This window comes from Phodopus roborovskii, unplaced genomic scaffold, assembly GCF_943737965.1.
Source record: "Phodopus roborovskii unplaced genomic scaffold, PHOROB, whole genome shotgun sequence".
Taxonomy (NCBI): domain Eukaryota; kingdom Metazoa; phylum Chordata; class Mammalia; order Rodentia; family Cricetidae; genus Phodopus; species Phodopus roborovskii.
Window position 1 is genome coordinate 24,595,440 of NW_026126433.1, and position 20,744 is coordinate 24,616,183.

At 43.4% G+C, this 20,744-nt stretch overlaps 1 protein-coding gene across 3 annotated transcripts in view; it reads right to left on the reverse strand.

Annotated features, from left to right (window-relative positions):
- Positions 1-20,744, reverse strand: part of Rgl1 (ral guanine nucleotide dissociation stimulator like 1) — a 238,764-nt gene that overhangs the window by 20,007 nt on the left and 198,013 nt on the right. For all 3 annotated transcript variants that reach the window (XM_051185982.1, XM_051185979.1, XM_051185980.1), the window contains 7 exons: positions 19,009-19,193; positions 16,064-16,188; positions 14,302-14,517; positions 11,138-11,241; positions 6,899-6,983; positions 2,478-2,567; positions 377-463 (listed from right to left, as the gene is read on the reverse strand). In XM_051185982.1, the coding sequence (XP_051041939.1) occupies positions 377-463; positions 2,478-2,567; positions 6,899-6,983; positions 11,138-11,241; positions 14,302-14,517; positions 16,064-16,188; positions 19,009-19,193 (892 nt within the window). The remainder of the gene's footprint in view (positions 1-376; positions 464-2,477; positions 2,568-6,898; positions 6,984-11,137; positions 11,242-14,301; positions 14,518-16,063; positions 16,189-19,008; positions 19,194-20,744) is intronic.

Below are 20,744 nucleotides of genomic sequence, written 5' to 3' on the forward strand. Positions count from 1 at the left end.
CCAGGTGGAGAGTTGGGGGTATTATCCCTTCAAGTCCATCCCCAGTGTCCATGCTCAGACCCCACCCCTGGAAAGGCATTTTAATCACGTGTCTTCATGTGGACCTGACCATGCTCCATCATCTAACACACTCCCTCGCTGTTCACTGCATTTCTGCTCACACTGCTACGATCTCTAGCCACCGCTGCCTGTTTCAATAAGCAGTGACTCCTTTCACGGGCCTCCAGGCCATTTCTGGCATCTTCTGGTGTTTGTTTTGTTCTCCCGCTGCCCAGCCTACTACCATGTGCATTCTGGGCTCTAAAAAGATACTGTGAGAACTGAACTTCTCCATGCAGCCAAGAAGGCAGCTGTAGCTCTGATGCAGAGAACCCACCTCAATGAAGTCCTGAAGAGCAGTGTCCAGCATGGTCAGGTCGGTCAGGAAGGTGCCCAGGTAAGGTACGGTACCCTGCATCACACCCTGAAGAGTAGTCAGAGCAGGCTGTCTTTACTGTACTGAAATGTTTAATGGCTTCAGTAACCCATACACCAGAGAAAATGGACCTGGCCAATGCTAATTTGGAGTCATAAATGTCTCCTGAAGGACTGAAATGGTTTTAAAGCCCTATGCAAACAGGACAGGAACTGCATGACCTAATGTCTAACTTCCATTCAGGAAAAGCAAGCGTCTAACCAGATCACACATGTGTATACAAGTGTGTTCACAGCGGGGTCCATAGCTCAGGCTCTGGTCAGGGGACTCTGCTCTCCTCAATGTGTGCAGAAACTTGCAGCTATTTGGAATGTCCCAGATGGCCATGGCTTCAGCATCATTAAGAGTAGACCACTATTTCTCAGTGAAAGGAGTATGGGTCATCACTATTAGTGATTTACCTTCAGAAAAACCAAGAATACTGACTTTACATAGGTTATTAGGACAAACTCTATTTTAACCAAGTCATGGACACCATCAACATGACAGCAGATGCCATGCTGACACCACACTCTTTGACAGGATGTGACAAGAGGGGTATTTCATCTCTGTGAAATTCTTTCAAACAGGTGTGACCTCAGTTTAATCACTAGACAAACAAAGACAAATTGAGACTGTGGGGCATTCTACAGGACTCCTGGGTGGTACTCCTGATGGCTGTCAAGGTCATGACAAACAAGTTAAGACTTTGAAGCTGCCATGGACTAGAAGTGAGTAAAAATCATGACAACTAAGTGTTGCTGTTATGCTTGACTGAGTCCTAGAGCAGACAGCATTGAATTCCATGTGAAATCTGGGTTTTAATTAACAGGATTCTGTTAGTGTACATTTCTTGGGATTGCCTGTTACACCACCATTATAGACGATGTTAAAAGTGATGATAAATGACTAAAGGTTTCTCTTTCATCCCACCAAATCTCCTTTGAAACTGTCTGTTCTCCACAAGGCCACTGAGGCACAAGCATTCTTCAGGGAAAAGAAATGGTAGGCAGGGCACAGACGCCCTGTAATATATGCAAATACTTAGGAAAACGGTGGCAGGAACAGTCTGAGCCAGGGCAAGACCAGGCCACTTGGCGCAAGGCGGGCTGTTTCCTCAGCCAGTTTACACCATGCAGGACTTTGTCCTTCAGAAACGTACTGTCAGCTGTAGTTTAGTTTGTCCTTCCCCGTTGTGTGTACAAGGTCTTATCCTGAACTAAAATAATCTATGCCCCTCCCTCCGTAGCAACTATTTTTAACTGTCTTTGAACAACAAAAAAATGTGAAACACTTTTGAGTCTGATCAGTCTTAGGTTACAGAACAGTTCTAATGCCCTAAAATATTGCTAATTCATGTCCAGCCCTAAGGAAAAGTCTTGACAAGCCAGATTGAAAATATTCATCTGTCTAATCTCTAATCTCCCCTCCTGTCCTCTGCTAGAAGCTGGGGGTTTAAGGACAGAGCCAAAGATGATAATAACTATCCTTCTGCCTTCAGGAAGGAGGCCTGCTATTCTCTGAGAACTGAACTAGGTCCATTTAGGACCCAGAATTAGTAAGTGGAGCTAGGCAATGATTAGGGAGCTTGGGAAGAAAGGAAATGATCTCTAAATGCAAGGACCAAATCTTCCTAGCGGGAGACAATGTCTTTTTCTTTGGCCACTGCATACCCAGTGTAGGTAAAAAGCCCAGGAGGCTTCTGACCGAAGTGGCAACAGCATGCAAGTGTAAAAGTGGGTGGAGGGGATGGCAAGAGGGATGGAGACATGCCCACTGTACACTTTCCTTCATCATCATTCGGCGTGTGTGGCCAGGGGGGCTGTGGAATTTGCAGCTCTTGGTATTCATTTTGCACTGGGTCTAACACTTTTGCTAAAAACTTCCCAGCTTAAGTCAAAGAATGAGAGAAACCTTTGACAAGTATGGATGCCCTGCAGAGGGAAGATGCTGGGGTCATGTGCCAGCTGCCTAGCCAAGGTCACAGGGCCAGCTCTCCTGCCAGAGAACAGGGCAGACATACCATATCCTTCTGCAGCTGCAGCCGCCTCTGAGTCCGCTTCTGGTTTTCTTTCACACTGCTGTCCAGGTTTGCAAATTTTGAGGTTCCTTCCTAAGAAACAGAACATACACAGAGGAGAGTCATGGAGGGTGCCAATCAGAAGAGAAGGAAATCTAGGTTCTGAATACAATCTCTTCCTGTGTCTCAAGATGCCATGCAAATGAAGAGGCCTCCTGAAGGGCCTCAGGCTGTATTATGGCTGTGGTGGGGACCTTGCTGCAGACTAGTCTCTGCACTCAGTGGTCTGGGATTATACTACTCTCTCCACCCCACCCCACCCCCGCCACTCTGTAAAAGCAGGGTCCCTAATTTCACGAGAAAATCAATCATGAACACAAGGTAGGTGATTCCTAAAATGGAAGACTTTTTTTACATATCCTGGCTTGCATGTCAAGTAATCCTATGTCTTAGAAATGAAGCTTTCTTCCTGCACATTTTATGGCTTCTTTATCTTGGCCTAGAATGAATGCTCCAGCATCCTGTGAAGGAAGGGAACTGTGTGGTACTTCTTAGCTAAATGAAACCTTTGCACAGCAAGATTTTAGGAAGTCCAGTGTTGGGGTACATTTCAATTAATGAAAGGCAGGCCATCATCTGCAGGGTTCCCTTAGCCCTCCCAAGATGTCTCTCCAGTTCGGAACTCTTACAAGTCTACCCTTCTTGGGGTCTGAGGACAGATGGCCACCCATGCTCCTTGCCTGCTGCCTGGCATAAGAACCAGAGCTTCTACTTAACAACTAACCATGTGTTTGCTGACTGAACATAAAATGTTTCAGTTTTGTGGTTTCAGGGTCTTGTTAAGTTCTCATTTTCCAGGAACTTCATGAATGGAAGATGATTTTGCAATTCAGTGTAACCTCTATATTAGTTTTCCCTTAGTCAGTTTCTCCTGGGCTTATTGCATTATAAGCATGTGACATTATATTACCGTACAATTACAAACGGAATCTTTCTCGGCGTCAGGGCCTGACTGATAGTGCCAAGACATCATACATTCTATCATTTACCAACTGTGACCCTGTCTGGGGCATGCACTGGGGAACAAGATCCATCTCAGTGGTCCCTGTTACAGATGATAAGAGCTGGCATCTAATGGTGGTCCACACAGCTTTTCCTAGGGACTCATACCAGCTGGTAACAAGAGCTCCCAGATCCTTAAGCTCTAGTTTGAAGTGAGAAATCAATTCTGCTGACATGAAGACAGGTACCGACCTCTTCCTAGTGTGTAAGTTCTCCTAGATCCATGATTATGGGTGGAAGGAAAGTGCTGGAAATGATTTCAGATACGCTTAAAATTCTTTTTAAAAAACAGAGTTTAACAGCGTAGTTACGGTTAGCCTGGGACAGGCTGGCCCCACACAGAGTCACTTGCTGCCTCCCAAATGCTGAGACTAAAAGTGTGTTCCACCATGCCCTGCCTATCTAAAATTTCTAATAAAGACTTCTAAAAAGTTAAACCTAAGAATCGTAAAACCACAGAGGGACCTTATGGCGCACTGAACACTCCCTCCTATGAGCAGGAGAGAAAAAGACCAGAAGCACAGAGCAAGATTTGTTGACTTCCTGACTTGGTGGCTTCCTGACTGAGAGTCATCCGCTGCAGCACTATCACAAAATGGATGAGTCAGCCGTGAGCAGTGCACGCCTGTAACCCCAGCACTTGGGAGGTCAAGACAGGAGTATCATGAGTTCAAGGCCAGCCTGGGACACACCATGAATTCAAGGTTAGCCTGGACCACACAGTAAGATGAAGTCTAAATAAAAAAAAAAAGGAGGTGACTGGTCACTGCCTGCTTTTCCCAGTGGGATGTCAACTGGAAATCCATTCTATTACATGTCCAATATTTGCAGTTATTTCCTCCCTTGGCCTATGTAAAATTCTTTACATAGTTATTCCACAACCTCTCAACATCCATCATGCCATCTGTGGTCTCCTGTAATGCAGCTCAATGGGTCTTTCTTCCTGCCTCCTTCATGGCTCACACTCACACTCACACTCATGGCTACTCTTTGTCTCCCCAAGTCATCTTGTTTTCCAACAGACTTGTATCATGGGAAGTGACTTCAGTCATCACCTCTGTGTGTGTGAATTTCAATTTTCTCCCTGTGCTTCCTCCAACCTCTCACACCAATCCTCGTTCCTCTTGCCCTCTGCACCTCTGACCTTCTCCCTAGTGTGAGTTTCTCCCCTTTGTCTCAGTTTTCCTTTATCTCTACTTCTGCAGACTCCAGGTGTCTTCATGCTGTTCCAGAGCCTCAGAGAAACTTAATGCTAGGTCTCCAATGACTTTGTCTGCTGGGTACTGGCTCAATTTTAAGATATGACGGTGACATTGTAGCTCAGATGCTGCCAGAAACTGTGATTTGGATGGGTGTTCACAGTGTGAATGGCCTCTTGCTCTGACCCTGATATGAATGTTGTAGAGTTTCACTGACCATTCATTTCCACTAGAGCCAGACTCCCGGAGGTTTTATAAGTTGTTCATATTAAAGCAACCAGGAATAATTATCATCTACCAAGAGGCACAAGAACCATGATTTGGTGGTATCCTGTTTTCTGTTGTTTTGAAATCTATGGATTCAATGATCTGTAATTATTCTCAGTTTCAGAAATCATAAGATTTAATAAATCATAAATTAAAGACAGTTTTTGAAAAGAAATGAAGGAGATATTTTCTCAATAGAAAAACCACAAACGTTTACTAAATATTATGTTGTGTGGGCCATAATATTAGAGAAGTGACATATTACATCTACCCAGAAGTAGAAGATAGGCCATTTTAAACCAAGATTACCCAACTATAAATCAGAGTCTAGGAGCAACATAACAGGGCCCAGTAGTTTTTCTTAGTCCTTATTTTGAGAACTTAAGTACCTTGATCTCATTATTTACAACTGTGTTGAGAAGTCACACCCAGAACTATACACTTCACATGAATAATGATCAACAGAGATGATGGGAAAGATATCTACACACACATATGGACTGCACAAAGCATTCCACCAGTATTCATGACAATGTACAGGCCACCTGAACTCATCGCCAAGTTTTGCAGTCCATTGGTATTGGAGCCTTATATGACATTTAACTTACAGTACCGAGGTGGATGTCTCCGTTTGAGAAAGGTTTATGGGATCTTTAATGTCTAGATATAGCCCGCATCTAAGGTTTCAGCCAGAAGACTGTCACCAGGCAATGAGCTGCACACAATTCAATTTATCTGCCTTGGAGGGGTGATTCAGGCTCTTGGGATTTCAATGTGCGGCTCCAGCTAGTCTAGCTCTGCGCTGCAGACTGGGAGGCCACTAAGCCATGTCTTCCAGCCAGATGGGTTTCCATTTAAAGACTGTGAATCCAGAAAGACGTGAAACAAGGAGTAACACAGTCACATGAATCATTGTTTCGTGTGCAGTTAAAGCCAAAGTCAGACATTAGCATAACCTGTCCACCCTATATCATCTACTCCAAGAAGGAACAAGAGCAGAAAAAATAGAAAGTTATATGAGTGACAAGCCCACTAATCCATCAGTCCAACAACAGTTTCTCTGTGTGTGTTTCACACAAGGCATTGTACCTAGCATTATAAAATAAAGCACAAAGTCTTTGATAGACCCCAAGTTGGATTCACAATTCAGCTACACTACATGTTAGGTGTGCACCTTAGGAATTAGGGCCATGATACATCCACCTATGGGTCTTGGCTATCTACAAAATAGTGATGACAAAACTTAAATGGTAGAAAGCTGTGAAGAGAGTAACTGGCCTATATTAACTCCCTACTGAGTATGCGTAAAATTATGTGCCATCATGTAATTATTGTATAGTGTCCATAGTCCTTGATTACAGGTGAACTCCTAGACACAGAGGCTGTTTCTAAAGACAAATTCAACGTTTTATAAATACAAGGCATTGAACACATTTCTAAAGACATATAATGAGCCAGGCTCTCCCTTTGCCTAGCAGGCAGTTCAGGAGTAACCACTTATCTAGTATTCAATAAACATTGATGACTGTAAAACATTGTGCAACTTGGTCAAAAAAAGGGGGGGGGGGTTGGAACTGCAGACTGGCCTCTGCCATTCTAAGCCATTTTGCTGAGAAGGAATATTCTAAGGGCTCTCATTCATGCAACTAGCTCTGAGTGGCTGCTTGTTAAAGACACACACATATGAACCCCAGTTTTGATTAAACTGTGTGGGTGGGAAGGAGCAAAGGGTAGAAGGAGAAAGCTCAACTGGGCTTTGAATTTTCTCAGTCCCAAGTTTTCTAGATTACATATAAGATTTTTAAAAAATGCTGCTTCCCTGAGAGGCTGAAGGAATGTAAGTAGTTTTCAATCTGCTCTTCCCAGAGTCACCTCAGGGCTGCCCAGGATTCTCACCTTCATGAGTAGTTCCCGACTGGTTAGATGGTTATTGTGATCAGAGAAGATATCTGAAAGTTCTTCAAACATCAGCATCCGGTCCCTATGAGCAAAGATGAAGAAAAAGTAAACAACAGCACAACTCTGACGTCTAAAACTTAGCTGTCTTCAGGATGTATTCCCATGAAAGATTGTGTGGACCTCTGGGTTGATGGGAAATTAAACACAAATGGAGCTAATGAGTGTCCTCATAGGGGTAGCGTTTGTAAAAGATGAACATGGCTACCCAAACGACAGGAGGAATTGTTCTAAATCATACATATTTTATTTCAAAAAATGATTCACTTAAAGCATCAAGTTCAAGAGAGATATTCCCTTAAGTAAGTTTAAAAAGCATTTGTTCCAAATACACACAAAATCCTCCAGAAGTCATCTTGGCCAGACACCTAGGTTTAGAGAGGAAGATACCTTGGCCAAGAGTTTGCCCTAGTTCTCACTAATAGCTGCTGAGAGCTGCAGATACAGAACCCAAATGTTCTGCATCCTGGATCCTTATTCTTATTCTCAGAGTCAGAGTGGATTGGTAGAACCATGGAGGGTTCTATAGCCATGGGGGATGGGCTCAAGCCTACTTACTTCCTTGGTGATCGTGGACAAGTTGCTTAACTTTGCTATGTTTCAGTTTTCTCGTCTGTACATAGGAAAACCACTGAAGCATGACACATGTAAAAGCACCTGTGAAGCTCATGTCCCTCTGCCTGCACTGCACCCTAAGAACACCCCACTTGTCTGTATACACCTCTCTCCACAGCCACTGAATGGATGACTCTGAAGGCCACAAATGATTAGCAGCCAAATCCCCATGTGTACAATGTCTTTATTATCATAAAAAGTCCACTTTGAAGACTTGTTTGCATTATAACTAATATAATATTATTTGTATAACCAAATCATGAAAGCTATTTCTGTTTTGGAGAAAAACAATTAAGAACTTAATTATGTAAGTATTTTAATGAAAAAAAAAATGAGTAGGTAGGTAGCTACCTGTCTACTGAAAGCTAGTAATGTAAAGGATTATAGTAAAGGTGGTTAGTAAATAAGATACCTTGACTCTACCTCCCTGAATTTAGCCACTGATACAGAAACGGCAACCTTTCTAAAATATAAGCTAACCAGCCAACAAATCACACATGTCCAACAGGATTCAGTTTTGAGATTTTTCATTCTTTTGTTTTTGAAAAGTTGTTTTAAAAGTCAGCTGATGGATGGATGTATAAAATGAGGAAAAAAATAATGATAATTTTAAAAAGAAGCCAGCTGAAAGAATGGACCTTTTCTTCAGCAACCCAAGAACCTAAGGCACATGCACTGTAGACTGTTATTTTAAGGGTTTATTTATATTATTTTCATTTGGTGTTTATGTGTGCCTGTGTGTGAGGTGTGTTAGTGCAGCGCTCTCAGGGCCCAGAGGCATCTATCTGGTCCTCTGGAATTAAAGTTACAGACGACTGTGGGTGCTGGGAGCTGAACCTGGGTCCTCTACAGGAACATGGGGTGCTCTTAACCATTCAGCCATCCCTCGAGCCCCCATGTGCACTAGTTTTTGAACTTGTAGTTTAAGGCTCACACCTGCTGCAAAAGAAATTCCTGAGCTATAGCTAGGCAGCTTTCCATAATGCTCAACTAGTCAATCACCAATGAAAGCCATGCTCATCTTTCTCTGAAGTCAAACAAGGCTGCATTTAAATATCTGACCATTCCTTTGTTTATATTGAATAGTAATGAGGAGAGCAGAAGGGAATGTCAAGGTGAGGAGGATATAGGCCTCTGATTTCCCCCTCCTACTTCTCCAGGAACTGCCAACTAATGATTCTTAAGACCTGTATCTTCATTAAACGTAAGTTCAGAGGAAAATGAATCAACTAATCGCTCTCATACAGGGCGACAGGCACTACTGAAAATAGGAAAAGAGGAGAGGGGATAGAAAAGCAAGAACGGTCTCCCAGGAAGGTGTAGCACACTTGGAAAGCCCAGCTTTCATTTTGCTCTGACAGATAAAGGTATCATAACCACAGCTGCAACTCTGTAGACCAGCTGTTGTGGCTGTTGTGGCTCTGTAACTCAAAGCATATTAAGATTTGTTTTTTAAGACAAGGTCTCATTGTGTAGCCCTGGCCAGCCTGGGACTTACTATAAGGATCAGGCTGGCATCCAACTCACAGAGGTCCACCTGCCTTCCTTCTGTGTGCTGGGACAACTATCATTCATTGTAATTTTTTTTTTTTTCTTAAGCATCAAAGAATTACCTAGTCAATAAAAGTCACTTCTCATCTCATCTGTAAGCTTGAGTCCTCTGGCACCCATTTTCCAGCATAAACTTATGACACTCTAGTTTGCTGATATGGGCCTCTTACAGGTTTAAATGGCATATTAGTGATTAGAATCAACATGGAAATATATCTCTAGGTACATTTCTAAAATAATAATAATAATAATAATAATAATAATAATAATAATAATAATAGTCTAGATATGGTTGAGGTGGAAAACCCCAACTGTGGTGATTTGAACTAGAATGACCTCCATAGGCTCATATGTTTGAATTGGTCCCCAGTTGGCAGAACTGTGTGGGAAGGATGAGAGGTGTGGCCATGTGGGAGGAGGTGTGTCACTATGGGTGGTACTGGAGGTTTCAAAGTCCATGCTAGATTCAGCACCCTCTCTCCCCTGTCTTCAGATCAAGATGTAAGCTTTCAGTTATTGTTCCAGAGCCATGCATGCCTGCCACCATGCTCCCTGCCATGGTGGCCGTGGACTAATCCTCTGAAACTGTAAGCAAGCCCCCAATTAAACACCTTTCTTCATAAATTGCTTTGGTCTTCACAGTAATAGAGCAGTAACTATGACACCACCCTAAATGTGGGCCATCCCATCCCACATGCTGGAGTCCTGGGATGAACAAAAAGGAAAAAAAAACAAGCTTAGTGAGAGCATTCATTGCTTGCTTTCCACCTGTAGACACAAGTGACCAGCCACTTCCTGCTCCTACTGCCACACCTACTATATCCCCCAGAACTGTAAACCAAAAACAAAACAAAACAAAACAAAACACTTTCTCCCTTAAATTGCTTTGCTCAAGTATTTTGTAGCAGTTACCAGACAAGTCATTAACACAATCAGCATCAGTCCCCTAGAGTTTAATCACTTCTGGCTGAGAATGGAACTAAGCACCTAGGGCTTGCAGCCTCTGGAACCCATGACACAAAACTTCCCCTCTGGGCTGACTGGTTTTCATGTCAACGTGACACAAGCAAGGGTATTCTGGGAAGAAGGGATGGCCTACAGGCATTTTCTTGATTGATGACAGATATAGGAACATCCAGCTCACTGTGGGTGGTGCCATCCCAGACAAGAAAGTAGGCTGAGCAAGTCAGTAAGCAACATTCCTCCATGGCCTCTGCATCGGTCACTGCCTCCAGGTTCCTGCCCTGACTTCCCCGGGATGATGAACTTGTAAACTGTATGGTGAAATAAACCCTTTCCTTCCCAAGTTGCTTTTGGTCAAATGAGTAGAAACTCTAAGACACCCTCTAAATTTGAACTAATGTGAGAACAAACTATCTCTTCCTTTGGGGGGGGGGGGAACGTCTCTGGTCCACAATCAAAGTTCCAGAAGTGGGAGAAACGGCAATGGTGACAGAGTACAATCACACTGCATTATCAGTTATTCTAAAGACTGGACCAAAAAGTATGAAGGAGACACAGCATGGGACCTTAGTGGTTGATAATCGTCGTCAGGCACCCTGAAAGGAGCCCCTCATCCAAGACAGCTTCTTATATGCTGGAGCAGAAGTGGACACAGTAGCTTCCTACTGAACATCAGGAACTAAGGCCCTCACTACACACATTATCCCTCACATCCTGCAGCAGCTTAGGTCTTTGGAATGGGGCCGAAAAATAACCAGAAGTCATGTGAACTGCCCAACCTCATCACTCCACCACCTTGTCCCTCAAGATCCAGATACTAAGCACCACGCTTCAAACCATCTCCAAGGTTGGTAATCATGGCTCTGGCACACACCAAGAATTAATATGAATCTGCAGCAGCCCTCCCTCGAAATCCATGAACACACACAGAGTTTCAAGTATGTTTCTCTTGTCACATAATATGTGTTCTAATGGTAAGCACTCATGGTATGGAAGCAGCAACATATCACCTGGCCAGAGAAAAAACTGAGCCGGCACTGGGGAACTTACTTCGGGACGGCAGCCCAAGCCTTTTTCAACCGATAGATGGAATTGGACTGCAGTGCGGATACGATGGCCCTCAAGGAGGAAAAATTCTTTAGGATTCTACATTCCTGTATGGGGAGTGACGGAGACATAAAAGGCATTTAAATATCAGTATTACAGTGGGTTGCTGGTTTCCTGTGTTAGAGGTATTACAGCTGCTATGAATTCTTACCACTAAATAGGCAGCTGTATAAATACAGGACATCAAAAAGTGGCTCCTTCCTCCCACCCCAGTGACCAAAACACTTTATAGATCTTGGCACTGTAGGCTCTTGTCTCCTCCCACCACCCCCCCCCCCGCCCCCAATATGTTTTTTCATTGTTGTTACAGTTTTATAGCCTCTAGCTTTCCCAGTAAAAACTCAAGGAGGCAAGCATTCATGGCTGTGCTAGAGAACACTACTTTCGTCTGCAGAAAGAATAAGGATGCCTTAAAAATACATGCAGAGGATCACTGTGCCCCATGGCTCCCTGAGGGAGCTGAGGGAGCTGGGCAGCCGCCACCGTAAGTTCATATGGTACAAAGAGCTCGTGCCCTGGGAGGTGTATATGACTTGGCAGTAAAAATTCACCACAAGTTGAACTTCGGCTTTCATGCTTTTAACCAAGGAGGAATATTTTTATACACATTCATTTGGTTTCAAATTGGCTTGTCCCACAATCATAAACATTCAGAAACACCTTGGTACTTCAATGCTTCCAAAATAACTTGGGCTTTTAACATATCCTGGCAGTGTTTTAAAACAAAACAGAAAGAGAGCAGGAAAGATGCTGGGTGTCGTTTTCTGGTAAGGAGAAGGTTCTTTGCTTAAAGGCATCCTACTATAAGGAGCCAAGCCCATATGTGAGTAGTCATCAACCCTAGAGGCACAAAACCCTACAGACAGCAGGGCCAGTAAAACAGGAAACAGGTCTCATTGTTGGTTAGCCTGGGTGGTGACCACATTATATAAATGCCAGAGGAGACATTTCATATATAAGGACACAGGAGTGCACTGTAAGGTTTTACAACTGAGTACACTGATGAGTACATGTTTGACTTCATGCAGAACACCCCAGGCAAGACATGCCAAGGTGGTTGGGCATAAGTGTAAATTGTTTCAAGAATCATTTTGCTAAGTTAATGTTGGTCTGCACTATGGAGGAAAAACAGAATTCTCCAATTTGGAGTGACAAAATCTTTCATGCCAACCAAACCCTCAAACATTTTTTTCAGAATAAATGTCAAAAAAGTCATACCCAGTCTTTTAAAAATGTCCTGATTCCCCCTTTATTAAAAAAAAAAAAAAATAGGGGAGGCAGGGAGAGAGGGAGGGGGAAAGGATGGAGGAAGGTGAGAAGATAAAAGTGAGGAACAGAGAAAAAGAAAAAGATAAGACAGCCAGCAAGGAGAAAGAAGGGAGAGAGGAAAGCAAAAAGGGATAAAGGAGAAGGGAGCAAGTGAAGGGGAGAGGGGGGAGGGAGCCTGTAGAGCTGCTGCTGTCTGGAAACCACACTCTGGCAGCATGGTTCAACAAAGGTTCAGCATCCCAAAATTATGTTCTAAAAATCAGGAAACTTGCAATAAATAAAGACACCCAGGCCCTGATATATCATGTCCATCGTAGTAAACATATGGAACGCATTATTCAGTAACAGGGCTGAGGCTAAGGGCTTAAGGGAACACAATGAAGCATCCAGTCATTTTTTTTTTTTTTTTTTTTTTTTAAGGAGGCATATTCCAAAAGATGCAATGAAAAACCAAAAATGCAGCACAGAGACCAGGCCAAGAATACACACCCATATTAGGTCAGAAATCTTTTCTACATGTAAAATTAATATCATTTTTCCAACTTTTTTTTCAATAGAAATCAACTGTGACTAACGAGAGAAGAATAAAATAAATCTTGGCAGAAAACCACCTGTGAGTTTCAGGGTTTTATGAAGTTATTCTACATGATTTCAAGAGACATAACAAACTCAACACTGGGGAAAAGCCAGTTAAGAGCAAGGATAAAGACTCCTGGCTTTGTACACATGCTATGGGACGTGGAATACACTCTGAGTTATCCAGTTTCTTTATCATATAAACACACAATTTATATTTAACGCCAACTGAAAGTCATTATTTGAGCCACACACAGGGATGTTGTAGTCTAAGTAGGTCAATGAATTTGGGCATAAAGGTCATTAGTTTTTAGGCATAAATGTAGTGGCAAAAATATCGTCTTATAATTCTAAGAAGAAAGAGCTCTCACATGCTAGTGTCAAATTCCCTCAAAACTTTTTGTGGTTATTTTGTGGAGAAATAAGTTTGACTTAGAACAGAAGAGATATAATTTCTTTACAATGTCTGTGTTTTGCTCCATGCTCATTTCTTTCAGACACTAGCATGTGTGGGTGACAGGCCATCCTAAAGACTGAAAAAGAGGGCAAATTCTCTGGAACTTTTGTGGCTTTACTCTTTGGTCAAAAATAATAAAAGAAAATGTGAAAGATTCAGCATTGTGTCCTATAAAGCAGGCTTAGTGGAAAAATACATCTAATGGGACATGAAGCAAAATGTGTTTTGTTTTGGTTGAGGGTTAACCATGGCCCAGAACATAATAGACTAACAGGGTATTTATATATCAACTAATTTCACAATCTTTTTTTTTTTTTTTTCATATTTACTGTAGCTTCTTCTTGCCTAGGAGAAAAACTTTCACCTTCAAGTACCTGAAATCATACTGTTTGATAGATAAAGCTAAATTCATTCAGGCCATCTTCCTTGATCACCTTATTCAGAGGTAACTTTTTTAGCTCCCACATCTATAAAATTCATATTGCTGACATCTCTCCTGCACAGGTGGAGATCATTTCAGTAAGTCTGACTCCTGTACAGCTAAATCAATTGTGGTTGGGCTTATTAGACCCCTAAGGTATATAATGTTGGGACTCAGACGCATTGGAAACTCACAAACAATGACTTGGAGACTATGCCTTTCCCTACATGGTGACAGACGCTAATCAGGTGACATGTGAGTGGCGGCCCCAATAGACTAGATTCTGAGCCCCAGAAGGGTGTATGTAATTCACGTTTGAAAACCCAGATGTGAAGTCAGGAAGGCCATCTACCAAACATAAGAGTTTTTTTTATAAGACATTACGTGAGCAATGTTAATCCACTTCTCGATGATTTTGGCTCTCTGCTGAGTTTTGAGTTCTTTGCTCCCCAGGACGGTGCTGACGACACATTTAGTGAGGGTATTAAACTGAGAGATGGTGGCACGGATCGTAGGAGCCAAATGTTTGTTTTCCTTTTTATCCCTCTGAGACCAAATGCAGCCCAGGCAGTGGTGAGGAACTACTTTCTTGAATAGTTGCTGAAACAAAAGAGGAATTGACATTAAGGAAAACACACATGCTCTATACACGTGTCATCTAGGGCACCTGTAAATTGGTGTTTTGTAAGTGGATAAATCATCCTTCTGCTTGACATGCTACATGGTGTTTGTTTTTGTCTTTTTGGTTGGTTTTTTAGATTTTTTTTTTTTTTTAATGGGATCTCTCTATGTAGTCCTAACTGTCCTGGAACTCACTATGTAGACCAGATTGGCCTCAAACTCATAGAGATCCACCTGCTTCTGTCTCTCCGGTGCTGGAATTAGAGGAATGAGCCACCATACCTGGATCCCACATGATCTTTCAAATTTGCTTAATTGAGAAAAAGTATGACAGAAAGAAAATGAAAATAACCAAAGCCATTTTTATTTACATACTTTGCACAGAAAGTCAAGCAACCCTATTAAGATCTGTGCTAGATCAAAACAGAAAAAAGGTGATCGTATCGAGTGTGCTGGGTACTCAAGAACAACCAGCTGTCTACCATACAAATATATGTTTTCAGCCCACCTGAAAAGAAGTCCACATAACACAGCACATGCCACATCTTTCACTGCAACTGTTTCTCATTTTTCAAGGCAGAGAAAGATGCTAACAGAAAGGGCGGGGGAGGGGGGAGATTCAATCTCACAAACTACACAGGAGAATGGGGAACTTAAGCCTGATTTCCATGTCTTTTCCTTAAAGCAATAAAAATAAGATATTATTCATCTTTCCCTTATCCTATCAGTTGTATGACCAAAGGTGGGGGTGGGGGTAGTTGTAGATCAGATTCTCATTTGTACAACTCAATATAAGATGTGTAGAAGTTTGTGTAAAAGAAAGATGGCCAGCATGCATTCCATATAGACTATCTGATCCGCGTTCCACACTTTATTTCATTTCCCTTTAGATGGAAACACTGGCCATTTCATATGTTGCAAAAGTGACAGGCCTCAGTTAAGCGCAGAAGGCTAAAACCACCATGATAATTGCTAATTCTTTAACTATGTTTTCCAGCAAACTTGAAGCTTTGAAATGTGACTAGCATGATCAAATATGCACAGCACACAGAAACAGTTAAAATTCAAACGTGCAGGAAGTACACGTGGAAACAGGCGGCAGATGCCGTCACATGTGGATTCAATGAATTTACTCCATCCTGAGTTGTGCTTTGACCCCTTTACAATCCTCCAAATAAACAGTTCGGCTCTTGAAATATTTATGAGTCCGAAGGGAGAGAAATGCCCACAGAACAGGGGAGATTCTGTTTCACTAGGATTAGAAATTGTACTTCCCTCTGTGACCCGAGCTCCGAGGAAAATGCACTTTCACCCAGGACTGCAAGCAGAGCTGGGCTTGAATTATTCACAGGAGTGATTCGCATAGCATCTTAACTCTCCCTTCACAGCCACAGACTGTCTCAAAGATTTGGAGGATTTCTAGCACATTCCCCAGTGTTGCCCACTGGCCTCTCTGGGCCTCTAGTGTTGTCCCCGCCAGGTGTTTTAAGTGAAACATATCTGAGATACAGAGAGAGAGACCTACTGCGTCCATGTAGGTCAGCTGTTCTGCCACCAGATCTTCTGAGAAGCTCGTGAATTCTGCTGATCCTCCGCTCTCCAGTTCCTCTTCCTCTTCCAGGCTGAAGGAGCTGGTGTTGAGAAGTCCACCTGTCCACAAGGGCAAACAAGCAGTAAGTGGGGCACATAGGGTTCCGTTCATGGCATCACAGCTACACCTCTTTCATTTAGGAAGAAGAGAGATAACTCTCCAGAAAACCACAGGTAGAGATGAATGGAAGCAAAATCGGAGCAAACTGGAGGCCCAATCCCGTGTGCTCATTCTTACTAAATTCAGAGGCCTTGAGCTGTCCCCTGGGGAGTCATTCAGAGGTTAGCCTAGGCAAAGACTCCAGAAGGCAAACCGAACACACCCTCATCTTGGTTCCTGCCAGCACCATCATCACTTCCAGGACTAACCCTGCTAATGCTGCTTTCACCCTAGCCACAGGATCTTTGATTGCTGGGCCACTTAAAACCATGAACCTAAAAGAGCAGGAAGCAGGCCAGGCTTTGGCGGGTAGGACAGGCCATTTGGGTATCAGAGACATGCATGCGACCTGTAGAACTTGCAAAAATACTTCCCATTCTCAAACACTCAGCGTTGTTTCATCAAGAGTGTGTACAAAATGTAAAATAAATTTCAACTAAATTCACTGGGACCCTGTACAGATGATCATCAGTCATCAGACAGTGATAAGTGTCACAGGATGAAGAAGTCAAAGGAAATCACCACCCACCAATCATACTGAAGAGCCCAGCTGCAGGAGGCCCCAGCCTCCACTTGAAGTCCCCTCACTGGAATCTTCTCTCAGTTCCTGAGTTGTTTCCCAGCCTCATTCCTGTCATCACACTCCTCACTCACTCTCCTTCCTGTCAAACCTGCCATTGCTCTACAGGGTGGGGTGGGGGGATCCTAGTCCCACACACACAGTGACATCTTGGCAGAAATTCCATTCTGTGTTACTGCTCCCTCAGCATGTTTACGTTTTAAGCCTTTCCCCTCTTTAGATTGGACATTGTTAGGCATCTTACATCATCAAATTGATGCAGCCTCTTCTAAGCTACCTATGAGAAATAGGGTGCCCAGCTGAAGTCTATACCACCTTCCCTGTCAGGTACCATGTGCTACCTGCCCACTTTGGTGGCAGGGCTGTGATTTCAGGACTGGCTCAGGACCTCGGAGCTGAAGGTTCTGTTGTAAATGGGTTGGGTTATATCTGGAAAAGGTAGGAGAGCATCACTGCCTATTGCTGTTATCTTGGATGCAAACAAGTACCAATTAAAGAGCTAAAATCTCAACATGTGCAGGATGCCAGAGCCTGATCCCAGTACTTTCCCTCCGCTCAACTCGGGTACTTTTTCATTCAGCGGAGAAGTAAGAAATCTGATGAGCCAACCAAAGGTCCTAAGGGGCCTTCCATCCCCCCTGACAGCTACAATGTACCACAATATCTGTAAAACAATGCAGAAGCTGTCCTGCTTCAGCCAAGGAGAGCACAGGGTAAGGGCTAACATCATTCATTCACTCATTCATTCATTCTTTTCAAGTCCAGTTAGCACCTAAAATGTGACTTTATGTGAAGACCATCATCCTTCTTCTCTAGGACTTGGCCTATGACTCTCTCCAGGGGGTATGTAAAAACTCTAAGCACATGCACATTCTTGGGCACTGCCTAAAAGTTTTTGTGAAGTCAGGCCACCTCCCTGGTCCCTGCCTCTGCCTGCCAAAAGAGCTCTGCCCTCCAGTCTCTAGCTAGAGACAACCAATGACTGGTCCCACTGGTTCCCCAATTAGGCATGCAGCCAGAGGCAGCCCCATTGGGGAGAGCTGGGCCCCCGTGCAGCAGCAGCAGCAACAGCAACAGCATTTTCCACTCCTGCACAGAGCTGGGCCAGAGGCCCTGAAGGGAGCTGAGGTCTGGCAGCTGGAACTTCCCGGGTATTCAAGCATTCCCGGCAGATGAAGTCACTGGAGATACAAAGCCTTTGGCAATCTGAGCCAAGTGATGCAATTGCATTCCCCTTCTCCCATCCCCAGTATATACAAACCATTCAACAGGTACCAAGTAGAATTTAAAGTTCCTGTATTTGCTTTGGCTCTGGGGTAGTGCCCCTTATCTGTGTTAGGACCCATTTCCTTTCCCTCACAGAGGAAATCAGGCATTACTTCAAGGAAGTGCCCATCTGAAGTTCCAAGTGGGTCAGCTGCCATGGAAACTGTTACCAGCACCTCAGTGAAAGGATGTATCATCACCCTGGAAGCCTGATGGAACCTCTTGATTAATTTCTTCAGAGCTTGGCAGTCAACACACTCTATGGCCAGCAGTGGTGGCCCCTGCATTTGTCCTTGGGAATTAGAGGTCAGCCTCCAATAGGAAAAAACAGCCTCAGAAACTTCCTTTGATGCAGCCATCAGAGAGAGTAGATGGCGGTAATCTAGGCTGCTGGGGACACATCACAGTAGTACCTTCTAGGACAAAGGAGAAACACCTCCTCTAAGCTTTTGGAAGAGGGAAATGGGCCCGAATCCTTGCCAGCCCTATGGTGCAGTTGTTTATGACAGGTTTACATCTGACAGAAGATGTCAGGCATAAAATAAGTAGCCAGTTCATGGTCAGTATGGCCCCTGATGACAAGGGAAAGTTAAAAAATAAAAAATCAGGGAAACTCTGTTCTTGGTAACAGAAGGAACTCCAGGAAATGGCTTAGCTCATCTGAGCCATTTAATCTGTAAAATCATGGAGCCAGTCTTGAAAATCCCTCTTCTCACTCTAAAACTTTAAGGTTCTGAAGTTAACACTTCAATAATTTTAAACCTTACCCCAGGTTTCTGAGGGTACCAGGGTTTCTTATCCAGCCAATAAATGGGGAACCTTCATGTTGTAGAATCCCAACCTAGGCTTTCCCTGGGACCAAACAGGTACTCACTGTCAGAATCCACTTCCTGCTTTTGAAACTGTTCAAGAAGGTTTTGTGCTCTCCTCTCTGGATCGGAGCCAGGCATCATCCTTTTGAGATACTCCAGCAGTTTCTGCAGGCAAGGGAAGTGAGGGGGCTCCCGGAAGTCCTCTGCACACTGGTCAAGCCAGGCCCGCAGGATGGAAGCGATGGCACTGAGAAGACGAAATGGAGAGCTGAACAGAATGCCTGTGGGATTCAGGACAAGCTGGGACACCACAGCTGGTAGATGAAGGGGGTATGGGGAGGGGGGGGGCAGTGTTGATAAAGTTTTGTTGTTAGAAAAATCCACCCAAGGCAGACAAATAAGGAGGAGAGGGTTTAGTGAATTCCAAAAGTAGTTTCCAAGCAATCCAAACACAATCCACTAATTAAAGACCACAAAACCAGGCTGTCAAGATGACGCAGTGAATAAGGCACTTTCTTCTAAGCCTGACAACCTGAGTTCAGTGCCTGGGTCCCACATGGTAGATGGAGAAAAACAACTCTTAAAAATTGCCCCTCGACCTCTGTACCTGTGCTGTGGTATGCTCAGGCCACCCCTTCAGACTGACACACAAATAAATGAATAAATGTAATAAAACAGAAAAGAAACATAAAACTAATCAGAGATACTTGGCTACCATTATGCCAGAAATACATCTGAAGAGAAGTGCCTGTGTTTGGAGGGGAAATGAGTAAGATTAATCTTATAAACACCACGGGGGCTTTAGCACAAGCACAAAAATTTCCTCATAAAATTATCCCTTTGTTTCTCGGATTACAATGAGAACACAACTCAGGAACTATGGGGTGGAGAAGTTAGGTCTCTGAAAGATAAAAAAAAACTTGGTAAGCAACACTACTACTGCAACATAGTTTCTTCTGATGGATTAACAAAGGTACACCAGGTGCTAGAGCTCAGAGAGACAACCAGAGTTATTTTGGGTGCTTGGCATGCTACAGACACATCCTGAGTAACACAGGGTGTTGCCTTTAAGTTGGGGATAGCTCCTCCCTTGGGAGCAGAGTCACAGCAATGATATGCTTCAAAGTCACTTCAGAGTCAGATCCATGCTGGGTTGGGTCCCTTTTCCACAGACAGATGTTCTTTCTCCCTAATAACACAGCCTCGTAGCAAAGACTGATCCCTGATGCTGGCTGGAAAAGATAACAAGGGCAACCAGTACATCTGGTGCATCACTAGGCAAAGACAAAATTCTTAAACCCACAAAAGTGTGTGTGTGTAGGTCAGAGGTTAACGTCCAAAGTCACTCCTCAGGAGTCATCTACCTTGATTGTTGAGATGGATCTCTCACTGGGACTTGGGGTCATCATTAGGTTTGGCTAATTGGTCAGCAGGCTTTAGGAATCCTCTTGCCTCTGCTTCCCCAGCATTGGAGATGATAGATACACTTCACCATGTCCAACTTTACTGGGATCCAACCAGGTCCTCATGCTTGCACAGCAAGCATCTCACGGATTGAGCTATATCTCCAAAACCGCAAAATGTTTTGTAGAGTGTTTGGAATGTAACTCAGTGGTACAGTATTTGTTTAACATGCACAAGGCATGTTTGGGTTTGGCCCACAGAATCACAAAAAGGGAAATTATAATTATGTACTGTACTTCACACAAATTGTTTCTATAATTAAAAACTAGAGTAGAAGTTACTATCCACTGTGCAGAACTACAGCCAGCTGTTACAGTGTCTTAACTTCAATACT